The 19,130-nt window shown below is 45.5% G+C and overlaps 2 protein-coding genes across 3 annotated transcripts in view; one reads left to right on the top strand and one right to left on the bottom strand.

The window, feature by feature from the left end:
- Positions 1-3,373, top strand: part of pola1 (polymerase (DNA directed), alpha 1) — a 53,955-nt gene extending 50,582 nt beyond the window's left edge. For both annotated transcript variants that reach the window (XM_084566013.1, XM_084566012.1), the window contains exon 37: positions 2,349-3,373. In XM_084566013.1, the coding sequence (XP_084422139.1) occupies positions 2,349-2,485 (137 nt within the window). In that variant the 3' untranslated portion in view covers positions 2,486-3,373. The remainder of the gene's footprint in view (positions 1-2,348) is intronic.
- A 5,528-nt stretch (positions 3,374-8,901) lies between these two features.
- Positions 8,902-14,221, bottom strand: arxa (aristaless related homeobox a; the record flags this gene model as incomplete). The annotated part of the gene is made up of 5 exons (XM_084565798.1): positions 8,902-9,172; positions 9,844-10,175; positions 11,700-11,745; positions 13,144-13,708; positions 14,032-14,221. 5 exons carry the CDS (start codon positions 14,219-14,221, stop codon positions 8,902-8,904), a joined length of 1,404 nt encoding a protein of 467 aa, XP_084421924.1.
- Positions 14,222-19,130: the final 4,909 nt, after the last annotated feature.

Below are 19,130 nucleotides of genomic sequence, written 5' to 3'. Positions count from 1 at the left end.
CGCATTGATAAAATATAAATTGTCCTTGAGCTGCGCTTTTCTAATGATCCATTTACCGACAGCTTCCCTGCCACCTCTCAGTGCTCTGCATTTGGTCCTCTTCTACCCTCCCACTCCTCTTCCTCTCTCTCCGTCTTCTTTCTCCTCTCCTCCTTTCCCTCTCTTCCCTCTCCATTTTCCTTCACCTCTCTCTCTCTCTTTCCCTCCCTCCCTCCCCCTCTCTCTCTCTCTCTCTCTCCGTCTTCCACGCTCCGCTCCCTTTCTCCGGTGATACAAAGCGGGGTGGCAAAATCCGCGGGTGCGATTGTCAAATCAATTATTCATTCTGTGCAATTACACTCACACAAAGAAGTTTCCCTGTGCTCCGAGTGGTGATTAAATTAACTGCTATTCCAGCTGCCCGTCGCCACCAGCCTAATAGAATATTCATGGAGGCGGCCGACGGAATGGCCGATCTCCATTAACTTCATCATGCTCACTTAATTACAGGCTTGTTATTGTATTTACACCTAGTTAGAGCGTGCAGAGCCCCGATCTACTCGTGCCCAGCACCGCCAGCGTGTGCGCGAGTGTGTGACAACACCTAGTTAGAGCTAAGATAACCCCTGATACACTCACTGTGCATATGTGTGTGTGTGTGTGTGTGTGTTTGAGTCCACGTGAATGTGTGTGACGGGGAGGAACATGGCGCCTGGGCTGCCGTACATCCGTCCAGCGCGATCAATTAAAGTTTTCAGGACGTGCGCTTTCTGTCGTCTGCCTTCCCCTCTTGTCAGCACCTCGTTCTTTCTTTCTTTCTTCCTTCCACTCCGTTCTTTTTGGCCTTCCCGATAACGCCGTCGCCCCTCTCCTCTCTCCTTCCACCCCGCGCTCGCTCTTTCGGGGAGGCTATTTATTTGAACTGCACTCCCCACTGCGCTCCGACTTGCAGCAAGGTCTCTCCCTCTTTCTTTTCCTCTCCGTGACTCTTAAATCATTCTTTTATCTGTTCGCCACACAGTGATTGAGGTGGAAAAGAGAAAGGAGTGAGGAAGGGGAGGAGGGTGGGGAGAATTATTTTCTCCTACCTTTCAGAAATGATGACATGATTGCTTTCGCTTGATCATGCATCATCACCCCCCTTCTATTCCCCAGATAAATAGACTAGTCTGTCTCTCCCTGCCTCTCGTCTCCCCCTTTTCTCCCTCCATCCCCGTCCTTACTAACATGAGGATTATCTGGTAATAGTTGCCGCTGGCGTTTAAGTCAACCACACCATCTTCTGTGTGTGTGTGTGTGTGTGTGTGTGTGTGTGTGTGTGTGCGTGTGTGATTACCGCTTGTCGCATGAATGTTTTTTAGTGACTGTGAGTTATCGTGCTTTTTAAGTGTTTAACTGCCTTTTGTGGTTGTGTATATTCTTTTAGTGTGTGTGTGTGTGTGTGTGTGTGGCTGCCTTACTGTTGATCTCTGTGTATCTAACCTTTGTTCCCATGGGCAGTCAGTGGGCTGCTATTTATCCAGCAGCCGCTAATGTAGCAGGCAGGAAGGACGAGACAGGAGATGGCGAGGACGTGGCGGTGGGCCATATGGACGACGACGTTGTGTGTGTGTGCGTGCGTGCGTGTGTGTATAGCATGTGATCTAGATAACGAGACATGCTCACAAAAACAAGTCGCTGGTTTACACAGGTTTTTAATTGATTCATTGACGAACAAAAACAAAGTTATCAATCACTATCCAATCCTTTAACTTTTATGAGATTATTGCACAGAGCAGCCACAGCCATCGAGTCGCTGCAAACCCCCTCTGGATTTGTGGCTAAAGTCTAATAAAGGTGTGGGGACCAGAGTGGTAAACGCTGCACGTGAAATAAAAATATTCTAAAACGAACCCCACTGCTTCACCGCTGCCTGACGTGGGCTGCTGCTCTCTTCGGCGCGACGGTGTGTTATTGCTTGGTTTCTTCATCTACACTTGAAGCTCGGGATAGCGCTGTAAAGATTCGGTCCGACATGGCCGCCCCTCAGTCTTCTCTCTGGACTTATTACGGCCCACCTGAGGAGATAACAGGGACGAGATATTGACTTCATGCTCTCGTCGGGCTTTTGCATCGATCTCATGATCCTGTGTGTGTGTGGTGTGTGTACACGCGATATCGACCCATCAGTCCAATTCTGCGCGATCACCCTCCCGGCCCTCGGAGTGATAGCATTGGATCAGTTATCCGTCCAGTTAAGGGTGAAAGAAGTGTTTGTTAGTAGTCTTTCGGGAATCCTCGGTCAGAACTTGAACGTACAGGTGGAGCTGTCCAGGATACTTGTGGGGAATTGATTATTCATGACAACTCTTCTCTCCTCCTTTTTCTAGAATATCCTAACAAGTTCCCCGCGGTTAAAGAAGTGTATCGGAAGCTGAAGGAAGTGCCGGACAAAGCCTTGGCCTCCAGCGGCTACTCGGAGATTAACCTGGCCAAACTCTTCCAGGCTTTCTCCTCCCTCAAGTAAAACAACACACACACATCCATAAAGACAATAACGCCCTGGGGTACCGACGCCACTCTCAAAGCTGGAGACGTCATCCGTTCTTTCTGTTATTGGTTTCCAAATGTAGCCGTATTGATGATTTTTAAGCTTTGACCTCCTCACCCCGGGTATCATCTTCCTCCAACCTAATGGGCTTGTTATACGTCTTCAAACCCAATCACATCATCCCTTTCTCCAGCTTCTTCACATAGACACCACACACACTCGTGACTTGACCCTATCACCCTGACTCTGTATGGTAAAGGGGAGTAGCAATCATACCTAAATGGCGGTCTATTGTATGTGCAGAGGCTCGCTGTGCCCAGATGTGTGTGCGCGCGCGCGCTTGAGTGTAAAAATGACTTCTCAGAGCAGCCGGTATACTCCAAAAGCCGCTAATTAGCCAATGATAGTGACCCGGGCCGCTAAGACCACTGGATGCCCGCAGCGATCGGACACTTGTTCTGATTACCACCATTCATCCTCCGCGTGATCGCGTGTGTGTGTGTGTGTGTGTCAGATCAGTGGACGAAAGAAAGGAGCGAGGAGGATGCAGGGAGTGACGGGGTGAGGGAGGCCACAGGCGCTGCTCCCTCGTCTCTTTTGTCCCAATATCGAACAGCTGATCTCCTTCTCCTCCACTGCTTCTGTTTAACTGATGTCATTTCATCCCTTTCATTTCTTTTTTTTTTTTTTTCCCTTCATTCCCTCCCTGCCCTGTGCAAATTGTCTTTTTAAAGCATGTAATTTTCTATGTATCCGATTTGTGTTTCTCAGAATGTTTTCTTTGTAATGACCAGAGTGTTGGGTATTTTGATATTGATGAGAATGTTGCCGATACTGAAACCTTAATAAAAAAAGTTCAATTGATATGAAGTTAATCTTGTGTTATTTTGCAGTGTGTGGACACAAATGAGTGGATGGAAGGACTCATTGTTTGCTGCACGCTGCCTTACAACAAATACGGATGAAGTTTGTCAGATCATAACATCAAATCAAGCGTCCTCCGGCTTCATTTAAAGGAGATATCTGGTTATTTCTTGTCTAAACCAATGAAAGCACCAATGAGATGATGAACCAGTAATGTGTGTCCGTAAATCGTATTTATTTGTCTAACAGAGCTCAGTTTTAGTCCACATCTATAAAAGAAATGTTTATGCAATACAACACTTTTGTGCAACAGGTGACCGGTAACGTTTGATTTGTAATGAAGTTGCAGGTTTGAGTTGATCCACACCACATGTGTGTGAAAAAAGCCCAAAAAAAGTGCGTTGCTCCTCTTGTAGGAACATTTACAAACGATGTCAAGCTTATTTTAAGACACTCCAGAGGCGTTTGAAATGATATTCGTGACCCGAACGCACAGATTTCCCTTTTCTCCGACTCGGCTGAGGGCGGAGGAAGAGTTCACAAAGCTGTTTCTGAAAATCAAAAGTCTAAGCGGGAGTCGGGGATGTGCAAAAATCTCTCCTGACATTGTAACGTGGCAGTTTTTCCCAAAAAGTAAAAAAAAAAAAAAAAAGACATGCAGCTTTACTGACTCAAATGATGGGTGCTACTTTGTGCGAAGCTCCAGCATGAGAAGCTCCTCACTGATTCCTCTTAATACGCCCGTGACATGAAATAAATCTCATGGTATAGTAATTTCTCCCCGCGCCGTCTAAATACTCCCCGTATTTACTCCGCCGTGGTTAAAGTTCAGCATGTAACTCGCCGCTTGGAGTGTTTTGAGCGTTTTTCCTCCCAAGAATTCCCCCTTTGTGTTTAATACAGTCGGGGGATTTTTTTACTCCATCCTGCCGTGTGCATTTCCATAAACACTGCACGCCTCACAAATCACTTCAAACCACTGTGACTTGTGAAGGCAACCTTAAGTGGGCTGAACACTTAAACCGTGATTCACTATGCAATGGATAGAACATGCTGGGTGTGAGGGAAAGTGTCTCCGTGCATTTCTCAGCCTATTGCTCATAACTTTACATATTTATTAAATCAGATCAGCTCCGCTACTTCACCACTCTTGCTTTGCTTGTTGTTTTTCCTTCTTTTCCCTTGATTTAATCGTGTCACAGTGGACGTGCACAGGCCTGGCTACTCCCCCCTCAGAGGGGCTGCCTGGTTTTTAAAGCGAGGGCCCTGTTTTTGTCCTCCCCAGTGAAGTTGGAGCAGACCCAGTCAAATGAAGTCCCCTTGCATTAATTCGACCCTGCTAAGCTAATAAGGTCGAACAAGTCTCTTTGTATTGTGGTGTTAAGCTTTATTGCTTGTCGTTTTGACCAGCGATGGACAAGGTAGGGCTTTGATGAGGGAATTAGTCTCCTATTCTGTCCCCGTTATTCATTGCGCGCTGGAACATGCAAGCAGCAGAGAGGGTGTCAAAAGGAGAGCTGGTCCTATTGCAAAGTGTCTCCCTTGTTGGAGCTGAAAGGGCGGTTATGAGACGATAAACCGCTTAATACACTGAGCTAATTGGATGAGAGCAAGAGAGACGGGGAATTAAGGGGCGATCCGAGAGGGGAGCGGAGAGCCGTGGCCCTGTTATTCGGGTCTTTCATCGGGGGCCGGTTCTCCGCCTGCGGGGGAGGGAGAGCGAGAGGTGGTAGCGGTGGTGGTGGCGGCGGCGGCGGTGGTGGTGGTGGTGGGCGCTGTTCATCAAAGCGCCTTTTAGAGCTCCTCTCTCCCGGGGACTGAGTGAGGACTGATCCGGCTGAGGCTGTGGAGTGATTGGGCCTATTCTCTCAGGCAAGGGACGTGGTGGGAGAAACGAGGCCCGGGAGAATCCAAATCACGGGGCCAAATCAAGTCCAACAGCTGAGGAGGGGAGGGGGGAGAAAAGGAAGCGGTGATGAAAATGGGCAGACAAGTCTGTGAGAGGACATTTATTTTCTGGACACCTGGATTTTACCTGTGAGAGGGCGGGCTGCTGCAGCGTCAAGGCGCTGCGCTTTTACGCAATGTGTTAAAATCACGTCGAGCTGTCTTGCCTTTGCAAGAATTCACTTTATTTATTTATTACTTTTTTTTTTAAATATCACCATTCATTACCGTGGTCATTCATGCAATAAGACGCCCCCCGCTTTAATCCCGAGTGCAGGCCCGTCTTGAATTGAAAGAGCACACATCCAACAAGTGTGACTTTATAAATCCGGAGCCGCTGCCCTGCGACAGCATTTCAATTTTCTCGCCTTTTTGCGCTGCAAAGAAAGTTTAAGCCTCGCTCCCAGCGGGTCACCCGCCTCCCGGCATTCCCCAGATATTAGGGACAAATTGGTTTGCCATTCATTAGTTATATTCACAATAAGATTAAAACCTCCCCGGACAATCTCATCAAAACCCTATAGGGCCATACAGGGAGGAAAAAACACACACGCTCCACTGGGCGCGAGCAAAAGAATGGGAATTTTAAAAAACATAGAGCTCTCACACATCGCGCACGGTGGTTAGGGCGCACAGGAGAAAATTGCTTTTCATATATATATATTTTTTTTTTTCTTCCTCTTTTTGCATTACGCGCTCAGGTCTCTGAGGCACTGAGGCGAGTTGGGGGGAAATTCTTGTAGGTCTCCCATCAGCTCCTCATCGGATCGGATTTGTTTGGATTAAACTGAGTGATTAACAGTTAGAGGATCTATAAAACAAGAGAGGATGGGGAGAATGGGTTTCACGGACAATACTTAGAAGAAAAAAAAAAAGAGGAACTGCATTAATCCGCGGGGTAATTTCACGCGATTTTGCCCGGGCACCATAGACGGGTCAAACGGAGGAGAATAACGCATTGATTGCTGTAATAGTCCTGCATCAGTGCTGAGATCCAGTGGAGAGAGGGAGAGGGAGACACAGAGAGAGAGAGAGAGAGAGAGAGAGAGAGAGGATTGGTGGGGGAATTAACTCTACGAGGCTGTGTGTGTGAAAGCCGTTTGATGAAGTGGTTTGTTACTTCATTAATGACAAAGGGGACCCGCTTCCATCGACACGGCATTACAGATGTTAAGACCAATTTAGCGCCTCTAAAGGGTCTTAAGGGAAGTTTTGTGACGGGCCCCCCAAGATAAAGTGGGCGATCTAATTGAAAACCCCTCGCCTTTTGTCGCGCGTTTCACATGTTGGGGGGATTAGGCTCATGAATATATGGTCAGTATTTTGTCAACTCCGCTGAGGAGGATAGACGCACGCAGCGCGCTGGATTAAACACCTCATCCGTTTTCTGTCGCGCAGGTGGAGCAGGGTCTGCGCCGAGGCATTCCTCCTCTTTGTCGCCTCCTCCCTCAGCTGGCCTGCAGGGGTTTTGGACAAACCTGTCACTGAAGTTGGATATTTATCTCACATTCCAGCAGATTATTATTATAAAAAAAAAAGTATATATATATATTTTTTTGTAAATTAATCTCCAATGTAAGACAGAAAGCACTTTTATTTCATAACACCTTTTATTAATAGTTCTATAATATTCGCATTGTTTTTTTTTTTAAAATCATTATTATTATTTTTCCTGGTTTAGGCCTATGTCAGTCCTAAAGGAATATTTGAAATAATAAAAGATAACTCATTTTACCAATGTAATTTATTCAAATTAGCATTATTAAACCAGGAAACTTACAATCACTTAATAAGAAAAGAAAAGAAAACAAAAAAAAAAAAACTTCCTTCCACTCATTTCTCCTGGGACATAAATAATGATCTAAAAACCTAGTAATTCATAAACACAGGTGAAATTCTACACATCAGGGCGACATTCATTAAACACTACACCGAGTGCAAAGGATCAAAACGCAGGCCTCTTGAAATATACACGACCCTGTTTTGAAAATCATCCTCTTTTTCTTTTCTTTTTTTTTTCTCCCCTTGTACTTTTTTCCCCCTCCCCTCATTCTTTTTACACGGTATGTACAGTTTTCTTTCACACAGTCAGGTCGTTAGAGACACGTCTCACACCTCTGTGTTGCTCACATGTCCTCCGGTCAAACTCAGCTGCTGCTATGGTAAAAGAGACCAGGGGAGGGAATGGCACGTTGAGAGAAATTAAATAACTCCAGTTTGATTCAGAGAGTCTAATTCAGACTCGTCTAATTCTCAGAGAGAAAAATATATATATATATGTGTGTATATATAGTGTTGTGACTGAGTGTGACAGGTGGACATGTGAGCGGTGGAGAGGAGTCAGGCTTGTAGAGAAGGCTATGGAAGGTCTATGGACAGTTTTCCTTTGGTTCAGGGTGGGTGGGGGGCGTGGGGGGGACCTCCTCCGACTCGCCTTTGTTATAGGTGCGGACCTGCTCAGCCCACATCAATGCATACAGATTAAGCAGTGTTAATGTCGAGCACTCGTCTTGTCCACATTTGAAGTAGCACGAGAATCCTTTCTAAAAGTCTGGGTTCCCCTGCGGTTCTTCAGCTCTCAGTGTGTGTGTGTTTGTGTGTCTGTGTGTGTGTGCGCAGACCCCACACTAGAAAACTCTTTTTTTCTTTTTGAAATAAAAGTGAAAAGCAGCAAGAGTGCATGTGCTAAAATCACCAAAAGTAAAACTACTCTGTGCAAAAAAGAAATGTCAAATTAGTGTGATGCTATTATAAATTTTATTTAGTAATGACGCAGACTAGCAGTAGTGTAATCTGATAGTTAACTTAAAACGTACTTTATGCTCTTATTATAAATGTAGTACACTCTGTACACTATAAGTTAATTGAATGTTTCATTTAAAGTCTTAATTTGTGGCGACACTAACTGACGGCAAATGATGTGTGCAATAAAAACAACAAAATATCTGAAAAGTAAAAAGTAAAGGCGTAAATTTCAGTGGAAGAACTCAACTACAGTAAAAGGTACTAACATTTTTATTTTAAATACTGTATTTGAGTAAATGCACTGTGTTTCATTCCTGCACTGTTGATGGGTTTGCTTAGTATTTAGTTGTGTATGCTCATGGTGCTCCGTTACACTCTCAAAGAAATATGTGTTTGTTTATGAATGAGCCCAGTCCAGGGTTGATTTATTGGGAAAGTATCAAGAGATGTTTTAAATCTAAATCCTTTATGATGCATCTTAAAATGTAATAATTATTTAATTTGAAATGCTTGCAAAATGTTTGAGTTTAGTGGACTGTATTTCAAGAAAGTGTAAAACAACATTTAATTGACACAACAAACACACACACACACTCTTTTTTTTTTTTTTTAAGCAGTGCTCTTTTGAATTTGGTCGTGCTATTTTGTTGGGGAAACATGAGGTAACAGGGATGGTTGAACAAGGGGGTACATCAGGACGTCAGCCTCTAGAGGGATGAATGGGTATGTTTGGAGGGTGGGTGAGAGGGTGGTGTTGGTGTCATGGAATGGGGCATAAGCCTGGGACAAGGGAGGACAGGGGGGGCAGAGGGAGGCCTAGAGCTGGTGTTAAGTGTTCAGCACACCTCCTTCCCTGCGGCTCCGGCGGGCAGGATGTTAAGCTGGGTGAGCTGAGCCGAGTGTTCCTTGGCCTTGAGGCGCAGCGCGGCGATGCTGGAGGCCCGGCGGTCTGCCGCGGCTGAAGAAGTGGTAGTGGAGGAGGAAGTAGAGGAAGGGTCGGGGAGGACGGGGCCCGCGTGGGAGGGGTTCTCTACAGGAGGGGCGGGCTGACGGAGGAGAGCTGCAGCGGTGGAAGCACTGGTCAGAGGACCCATACTGGAGAAGAGCCTGCAAGAAAACCAAATTGCAATCACCTGCAACATTTTAAAATATATTTAGGTTGTGCATTGAAAAGTTGCACAGATGTCATATTCTGCAAACTAAAACTCTCTGTTTACTTCTTACATTAGAATACAGTACGACTCAAAAAGCTAGCAGGGAACAGGAGCACCATTCTCCATTGGTAAGATTTTCCCTCTCCCCTCTTCATGTCTTAAACCTCCTCCTACATATGTCATCTGTTACATCCCGACGTGCTCGGTGTAGAAGATAACATGGAGATTGGATGATTATTAATGCCGTATAATGGAGAAGCTAATTGTGGCATACGGAGAGTGTGGCGTCACCCCTCCTCACAGCTTGTCTTGCAGGATCACACGTTTGGTTAATTTATGAAGGCGTTTGACAGAGTGATTACACGCCACAGTGAACGGTTAACAGTATAACATATTTATAATCAGACACTGAGATAAACAGTGAGGGAGCGTGGCTGAGGATGGCTGTAAACATCGGTCCTTTCACTTGTTTATTTGAAGCCACATGCTCTGCTGCAAAATCATCGTCATTGGGTGTGAAATGCAGGGATAAATGTGAAGGTCAGTGTCAAGCATTGATGGGGTAAATAAGAAGATGCATTAGGGCCAAGGGGCGGGGGGGGTCTTTGGAGTGTTGCGAATTACCTGCCAAAGGTGGGTCCGATGAAGGCAGGGTGGCGAAACATGGCAGCCGTGCCGAGGAAAGTGCCCAGGCCGAGAGGGGTGGCCAGTGGTGGGGCAGAGCCGTTGTGGGGCGGCGGGGCCAGGCCCGGGAAAGCTGCTGCGGCGGCGGCGGCGGCCGTCCAGGCGGACTCCAGGGCTGGATGGGGGTGAGGAGGGAAGGGCCCTCCCTCCAGGTAGTGGCTGAGGGGGTGGCCTGCAGCCAGCGGGCCTGGGAACGGGAGGCCTGACGGGTGGCCCTGCACCCCGGCCTTTTCGCGCTTCCTCCACTTGGCCCTGCGGTTCTGGAACCACACCTGGGAGCAGAAAGGGGTGACATCAGTATAGAGGTTTTAACATGAGCCTTACTTCTAGTGTAAGAGTTTCAAGTGATGCTGCATGTTGAAGTTTAAAAAAAAATAAATAAATAAAAAAAGGAGAGAGAGATGCTCAGCTGTGTGGATAGAGAAGGTGTTTACTCCACAGCAATGTTTCATTGTTAACAGGACTAGTGTCTGCTGAATGTTGTGTCAGTTAGTCTAATAGTTGTCTAGTTCAGGTGGTGGCCAACAGGCGGAAAGTCAACGGTAATTACATGCACGGTAAACCCCGCCGCTCACGGTCCCTTAAATCTCCTCTCTGTCTAATTAAACCCCCTCCCTCGGGACGGGCTCCGGGCTGCGGAGAGATAATTAAGAGCGGTGTTAACAAAAGATCCAGAAAATTACCGCCGAACTGGCTCCAATAACAATTAATGCGCTTTAAATGAAATTCTTAAGAGACGCGGGACGGGCAAGTGACTTCCACCCGAGAGCGTTATTTAACTTTCCCACGCGTCCGCGGTTGCCCAGTTTGCTCTGCAGAAGCACGGGGCTCTCACAATGAGCAAAATGTCAACATGTGGAAAAGTGATTGAACGGGGCGAGCTTGAGCGACAGGGACTGCGCACACATTATTCCCAGAGGGCTGTTTAGCATTACACAGCCCCTCGGGAATTTATGAGTTTTTATCACCTCCTGATGGCGCCCGTTAAGTGATTTGTTCACCTACGGCCCCCTAAAGAGACATCTGTTGTTTTACCGTCGGCTATAACCTCTTGGAGCTTCCACCGTGTTTGAACTGTCTCTCTGGTTATGAGCCGGGGCTTTCGACATGCAAGCCACGCTTTCAGTGCAAAGCGAGGAGGAGGAGGAGGAGGAGGGTGAGGGGAGGGGAGGGAGAGAGAGAGAGAGAGAGAGAGAGGGGGGAGCAAACACCTTTAATGGTCTCTCATTCGCTCCCAAGTGCAAAGCATCGGATCAATGCAGGTCTATTGCAATCACATAATGGGAAATCAAATAGCATTATCCCTCCCCTCTTTCTCTCCATCCCCTCCCTCTCCTGTCTCTCTCCCTCTTTTTCTCGCACACATCTTTTTTTTTTTCCTTACCCACACACACACACACACATCTCGGCCTATCTGTCCCCTCTGATGGGAATTCAAACACCATCTCATCCCGGCAATACAGACAGTGTTTGCTCCTGCACTAAGTGAGCTTTTTATGAATCGCCAGCCTCGGCTTAATTGCCACTAAAACGTCCCCCGTTCGCGCGTAATAACATTCAATAACAGGAAGGACCTTCCCCGCGCAGCGACTGGGGGCCATTTAACACATTTGACTGTAATAAATTATTGCGTCAAATTGGCCCGTAATCGTTGATCCCCAATCAGTGACGCATATCAGCGGTTATTATCCGGCTCCGGTACATTTTATAGAGGATAGATAAAACATTAGGGGACGCTGCTTTTGGCGATTTACAAGTCGCAGGGTTTCCACTCGGATAAAGATGGAGCCACTTACTTGAACGCGGGCCTCGGTGAGATCCAGGCGCATCGCGAGCTCTTCTCTGCAAAGAATACAATAAAAAAAAAATAAAAAAAAAAAGAGAAGAGAAAAAGGCAGAGAGAGAAAGTAAGAAAAGATTCAAGGTTACAGGCCACCATTTGGAAGCAACGTAGAATTGCTGTTTTGTCCCCTCCTGTTGTTCACTGTCAACAATAGACGACCAAAATAGGCTTGATTTTTTTTTTTTTTTCATCCCTCCTCCCCGGCATGAACTGCAGAAAAGACGCCTTAGCCATATTCTATTTTCCCTGTCACGGATGGGTAGAAATGGGCCTAGTGATTGTTAGATTTTCCTTAGCCGAGGCCTGTCACTGTAACAACATAATGGCTGAAATAATGACATCTAAACTAGCCTGCCACAAAGCAATTGACGCTGCCTTCAGCTGCAAGATGGGCCCGCAGTCTGAATTAGACCTACAAGTAGCTTTAAAGTAAATCGATTGGAAAATATGAATAATCCCAAAGGTGCAAGAAATGTGAAAAAATATGTTGTAGCTGCAGAAAAGCGTTTGTTTTCAATGAGGGAAAAAGGCGGATTATAAAAATGTTAATTTAGCAGAAAATGCGTCTATTTTTTTATGCTGTTTTGGTTGCAAATTTAAAATAATAATAATATTTTATGCAAAACATTATGTGCATTATGCAAAGCTCTGCAGGTTGTTCCGTGTGCATGTGCACCTGCCCTTGGGCTCGAGGTTGGGCCTTCGCCTTTTGCGCGCAGTATCATGTCCAGCAGGTAACCTGAGCTGCTCCAGTTAATTATTCCTCCTGACAAATAACACCGCGACACCACCAAAAAAAAAAAAAAAAAAAAAAAAAAACTCCCCAGCGTTAGCACTTACAGGTCCATTGTGTTCGCTTATGCAAGGCACGGGCCGAGTGTTGGGGCATTTTTATGAGCTGTGATCCGCTCAGTGTCGTGTTACACACGCGTGGAATTACTGAGGCTGTTTTTTTGTTTTTTTGTTTTTCAAAAAATTTTTGGCTGTAGGGAGGTGTTTATTTTAAAATAAATTAAATTAATTATCGCCTTCACTGCATGGAGTTATTACAGAACACATTGCCTGTGTTTTTAAAAATAATAATGAAAAATATACAATAAAAATTATTATTATAGTAATAATAATTATAATAATAATAATACAGTTTAAGAGTAATTTAATTATTGACTTTTTCAATGCATATTAAAATTAAATATATAGGCCTTTTGTATTTGCGTAGACTATTGTAGAAATATTTAAATAACAATAGTAATAATAATAACAGTAATATTAATATATGGTATAATTCATTGTGTTTATTTTTATTAATTATAAGGTAATTTTCTTTAAATTTCAGAGCATTATTTTCCAGACCAAAACTAGCTTTTTCTTGTCCCCAGTTTGAATTTTTTCCTGACCTGGTGAAGACGTCGGGGTAGTGTGTCTTCTGGAAAGCCCTCTCCAGCTCCTCCAGCTGGTAACTGGTGAAGGTAGTCCTGTATCTTCTCTGCTTCCTTTTCAGCATCCCTTCCTCCGAGTCACTGCCCGCCGACAGACACACGCTGTCCTCCCCGTCCCTCACGTCCCCATCCCCGGCGTTCAAGCTCTCCCTCTCCTCGTCCTTCGGCGACAGCGTGGCCGCGTCCCCGCAGCTCTCCTCCTCCTTCCCCGCGTCCTCCTCGAACTTCAGCGGGCCGAGCTCCACCAGACCCAGGCTGCCGTCCTCCGAGGTCTCCCCTGGGCTCTGGTCGCCCTCTCCCCGGCTCAGTGACGCGTTCTCCCGGTAGGACTTGCTGCGGCTGATGCTCACCTGCGGCGCCTGGCTGATTTTAAGGCTGTCGCTGGCTTGCTCCAAGAGGAGCCTCTCTCTTTCCATCTTCTCCGCGTGGTCGTGGAGGTACTTTCCTCCAGGTCCGTACAGCCGACGGAGCTTAGGAGGCAGGTGCATGTCAGCGCTGAGAGAGAGGGCTTCCTTCGTTGGCCCTAGTGAGGAAGCAAATATGTCAGGAATAATGAATAACAAAATGACTTAGAATTGGCAGTTCAAATTTCTCTATAGGATAAATAAAGTTTATCACTTTCACAGTGCTGCCAACAATTAATTCATGCTAGTTTATTATGAACCCAACAAGATTAATTTACGTAAAACGTGCTCATACTGGCAACATGAAAGCAACTCCCGTAGACGTATTGTCTTCTGACTTTCAGTCTAAATTAGTTCACTTGTTGCTCGTGTTTAAGTTTAAAACATTCCCACATATCCAGAGCGGGCTTTATTTAAATTTCTGGTCAAAGTGAAAACTTACCGTCGGCCGTCTTGTCGAGCTCTCCTCTGCCGGGCAGACCCGTCAAACTTTGCGCCCCGATAAGTCTGACCTTACAGGGACTCCGGCGCCCCAGAATGCTGTCTATGCAGTAAGAGGAGAGCAGTGTCGGGGATTTACTGCTCTTCCTCTCGCCCCGGTCGTGGATATCTTCCTCAAACTGGCCGCTCATGTCGACGCTTCGGTTCGTCTTTCGGTTAACGCCTGTCAGTCTCCCACTCTCTTCCTCTCTCTCTCCCTCACTCTCTCTCTCTCCCTCTCTCACTCACACACACACACACACTCTCTCTCGGTGGTGTCCGGTGCTCTTCTTCTCCTTCCTCTTCTTCTGTCCCCTGAGGCCGCGGTGTGTCTGTTTACCGGGACCGTTCACTCCTCCCTCCTTCTCCTCTCTCCCCTCTGTCACTCCTCTGTCACACTCTCAGCTAATGACAGACAGCGGTCTGGCTGCCTCGCGCGGCGCTCCGGTCTGCCAGGCGCTTCTCCGCTCCGCGCGCTCGCTCGCTCAGCATACGTGTCTGGTGCTCCCGCTCGCCTGATTGGCTCGTGAGTGTGTATGTGTGGAGGGAGACGGCGAGGAGCTGCTTTATATATTTTACGATTAAAGTTAATTTGAGGGAAAGGCAACAAATCCCGACATGGACTTTGAGTTTCCACAGTGGAACGAACTCAGGGGGTAAAGTTGACAAGCCAAAGCACCTTAAAATGTCACCCAGATAAAAAACAAATAAATAAATACACAAAGTACAGTAACACAATTGAACAATATAACAGTTTCAAGCAAAAGTGTTAAACAACATTATTAAACGTAGCTAAAATGTATAAACACAAAAATTAGCACAATAACTGCTCCCCAATATAGGTCTACATTTTTGTTCTTTTTTTTTTTGTTCTTTTTTTTTAAATTTTTTATTTATGGCATTTCAAAATAAAAGCACGACTATAAAAATAACAAAACTAATAATGGCTGGATTCAATTTCGCTGCCTCGGTTGATTGTTATAACTTGCAGGACAATTGAACAGAACGGAGCCAGCATTAATGTTAAAATAAAAATTAAAAAAAGAGACGATTTTGTAATAATTTTTGCTGCCTACAAAATATTACTGTATCCCATTGTTGTTATAAATAGTGATTTAGCAATGATAATATATTTTAACATTTCTAATGAGGAATCAGGTCAGTTCTTCATATAAGCCATTAAGTCATATCTTTTAATGGCCCCCTATTTTCCCATTTTAATATGTGTTTGTTTATTTATTTAATATTTGTTAATTTAATAAGGGCAGTGTGCAGTTCAATATGCAAAGTTGCACCAAAAATTGAGAAAAAAAATGTAAAGAAATATAATTATTTACATTTATGTAGATTTTTCAATAACTGCAATACTACCTCTACTAGTACTGAAAAAATAACAATAATAATGACAATGATGATGCAATAAAACGGGGAATAATAATGTCATAAAAGCAGGCCATGTTTTAACTATTCACACATCCTCTCATAAGATGCGTCGTTTCTTCGTTATGTGTCTCAGGCTACCGACACTGTCTCTTGGATCCTTGTGCCAACACGAAAAGAATCTGGCGCGGAGTTTGTGTTCGACCGGAGACGGCACCTGCGAGAGCCATGTCAGAGACTGTGTCACATAGAAATATAAATATCAATAGTGGGATCAGAACCAGAATTGTTTCAGTTTGCCGGATTTTAAATACACGATGTTGTGACAGAAATTCTGCCATTAATGGGGTTACATCTATCTATCTATCTATCTATCTATCTATCTATCTATCTATCCTTCCTTCCTCCCTTGCTTTCTCTCCCCCTCTCTCTCTCCAATTGCCTGCTCTCTGCTGGAGTTGTGGATTGACTTAAAAAGTGAGGGTGGCGCGGCGGTGATGAGACGCCGCATGGGGAGCCGGGATAGCACGCAGGGACTCCGCTGTGGAGAGGGGGAGAGATGGAGAGATGGATCGAGAATGTAATTTTAAATGAAAGTCTATTTAACCCGCTGTGAATGGCATGACCCCTATCCTCGCCTCAGAGCCCATCACTGTTAAAAGGATCATTTTCAGAATTCAATCCAAAAACTTCAGCAAGCTGCAATTTACTCTCTCTCTCTCTCCCCCTCTCCCCCTCTCTGTCTCTCTTTCTCTCCTCTCTTCCCCTCAGTTATGTATCTCCCCATCTAGAGCCTCGCAGCAAGCGAAAAAATAACAATAAAATATATGTCTAGAAAATTGCACACGTTCTTTTTCTCCTTTATCTATTTTGAGCCTTAGCTTTATGACTCCTTTGTGATTGGATCTGGAATAAGAGCGCAATTGATCTCTGCAAAGTTTAGTTAAGGCATTGCGTATTAGTGGAGATACATTTTTTTATTTCATTTGAGAGCCTCATAAAAAGTTTAACAACCGAGATGTTGTAAAATGTCTGCAGGAGCAAGAAGGAAAACGACGCTTTTCTCCTGGCATTAACCTTCAGTGCTGCACATTTCCTCAAAGGCCTCTGAGTTAGGTTCAGTATCATTTTTGTCTTCTGCGCTCATAAGATATGACTCCTGTTCCGAGCAGATGCACGCTGTCACCTCGGGGATGGTTAATCCAACTTTTTTTGGTGGTGTCGCAAACTTCCGAGCTTGTTTATTTGCACGCGAATCAATGTAATGAGTGTAATAACAATATAAAATGTTATGCCTTTTTTCCTGCGCGGTCACAAACAGACGTGCGTAATACAGACGGGTATTTAGAGTCGCTCTGTAATTTGGGGGCCACAATTTGATTCATTTATCCGCACACTGTTATTAACCCTGTGGAAAAAGAGATGTCAGCCGCCATTTCAGCCAGCAGGACATCCGTGCTTTGTTTAAATGCACTAATTACGCGCATACATTAGAGGGGGACGGAATAGCCTGAGCGCAATTTTCACATTTTCAATTTTCCGTCTATTTGACGTGCAGGTGAAGAGATGGCGGAAAGAGGCCGCCTTCCGTTCCGCCGCCACCTCACCGCCGCGCCTCCCCCCCTTGTATTTTCATAACACCCTAACTTGATAATATCCAGGGGAAACACCGGGCTGTGTGCTTTCTTTTCGCTTTTGACGCGCAAGAACTGTTGCCATCGCCGCGGGCCTTTCGGGCTTTTCCGGTGTGCCTTGCACTTTGGCCGTTTGTGTCAGACACATCCAGGTAAGTGTGAAGATTCGTGCAATAAAAGCGTTTATGTGTACTTAACTAGATTTTAGCAGCGTGTGTTGCAGGGGGAGCCTGAGCCTTCTTTCAGCGCGTGTCTCATCCCCTCCGGTGAAGGCCGTGGAACTGATACTAATGAAGTCCGACATTTAGGACCAGCAGGTTGTGCTACGCCTTGCAGGTCATTCAACTGGCGCCATCTTCTGGATGGAATAGCAAAATGCTCAAATAGGTAAGAGACAAACTCATACATATAAGTTATATAAACGGTTCCATTGTTCTACATTTATGTTCCAACAGTGAAAAGCATAATATCCAGCGTGCGACAGCGCATTTTCCATCCACTTCCTTATCTTTACCACTTTTTCTTCTTGAACTATTTGCCAATTTGACCACTCATGTGCGTATGTATGGTTCTGTGAGCAGGTTAATCAAACCTGAAAGCCTCATCCACTTATAGGAGGCGCATATCCTGCTGCTGATAGATAAATAGATCCTTTACTGTGCGTTAAGGAAATTTGTTGCCACAGTCTGTGTAGAGCCTCACATTAATACTTCAATAAAGAGAACATCCACATGCACAGTTAACCACCAGATGTTTGTTTAGTGCCACTATAGGAGAGGGGACATAACTACTCCCATAGTTTCCAGGCCAGAAATCTGTATCTGCAGATGGAAGCAGTGTGAAGAATGGGAAGATGGGTGTGTTATGGTGCGTGCTCTGCGTGTGATGGCATTACTGTTAAGGTCTGAGATGTTGGGCGCGGGGAGGTCAATCAATTTGGAGGCATTGTTTGTAATGCGTAATGTATAAATATGGATGTAGTTAACAAAGTAAAGAAACGGGGGAGGAGAACGGGTTGAAATGTACTTTTTTTTTTTTCTTCCATCACTTCTCTGTTATCCCGCACGTGTGATACCGTGCAACACGTGCAAATAAATAATTGTCCCCAACTAGTGACGACTGCTCCTCGTCCCCCGTCCGTCCATCCGTCCCTGCGCTCTGACATAATTGGACACTTGCTCCGCTTGGGAGGCCGAGCAGGAAAAGGAGGAAGGGGGGGGGGGGAGAGAGGGAGCGGGTGCGCGCCGGGAGGGGAGGGAGGCTTTTAAGGCGCGCGTAAGCAAAGTTAATTAGCGGTTATTAACAGCCCGCATAATGAGAGCGAGAGGGAGTCAATTTAATGACTTTGTTAGCGCGAGTTCAGAGCGACAGGCGATGATCGAAACAACAAAGGCGAGCGAGCACGCAGCCATCATCCGTAATTTCCAGCGGTAATGCGGTCTGATCAGAAACAAAGGGTTCTAATTTCGTTCAACTGACTCGATAATTTGTCCTTATGTAAGGAAAATAATTAATGACTTAATGCTTCAACAGAAGTAGCTTTATTTTGGGGGAGGAAGGAGGGGGGAGGGGATTTCGGGGGGCCTCGTTTTGCTGGAGAAGGTGGTAAGGAAATCAATTCCGAGCCCTATAATTATTTACATCACGAATTTAAAACGTGGACGTGTGCCTTTGCTCCCGCTTAGTGCGCAGACGAGTGAGAGTCTATTAGGAGAGGAGGGAAGGAGTTCCGAATCTTCTTCCCTCAAATAAATTGTGTATGGCAACAAATGAGCCACTTGTTATGGTGTAGGATGTTGCCGTTGGAACAAAAGCGAAGAAAGGCGACGGCGAGATTTGAAGTCGCGTCAAACCAAACAAAAGATGGAACACTGGAGGTCGTTCGTCGGTCAGAGTTGAAGGTTTTTGGCGGCAGATGATGCCTGATTATATTCTGTAGTTGAGCTGAATTGATGGCCCCTCGTGGCTGTGTCTTTACCCGACCATGCGCCGGGTTATTGCGGCGCTAAGGCGCGTTGCAAAATTATCCCGAGCCCCTGCGCGTCTT

Source organism: Chelon labrosus (genome assembly GCF_963514085.1).
Source record: "Chelon labrosus genome assembly, chromosome: 18".
In the NCBI taxonomy this organism is placed as follows: domain Eukaryota; kingdom Metazoa; phylum Chordata; class Actinopteri; order Mugiliformes; family Mugilidae; genus Chelon; species Chelon labrosus.
Note: the sequence above shows the minus strand (reverse complement) of the source record. Positions and strands in the feature narration are given on the sequence as shown.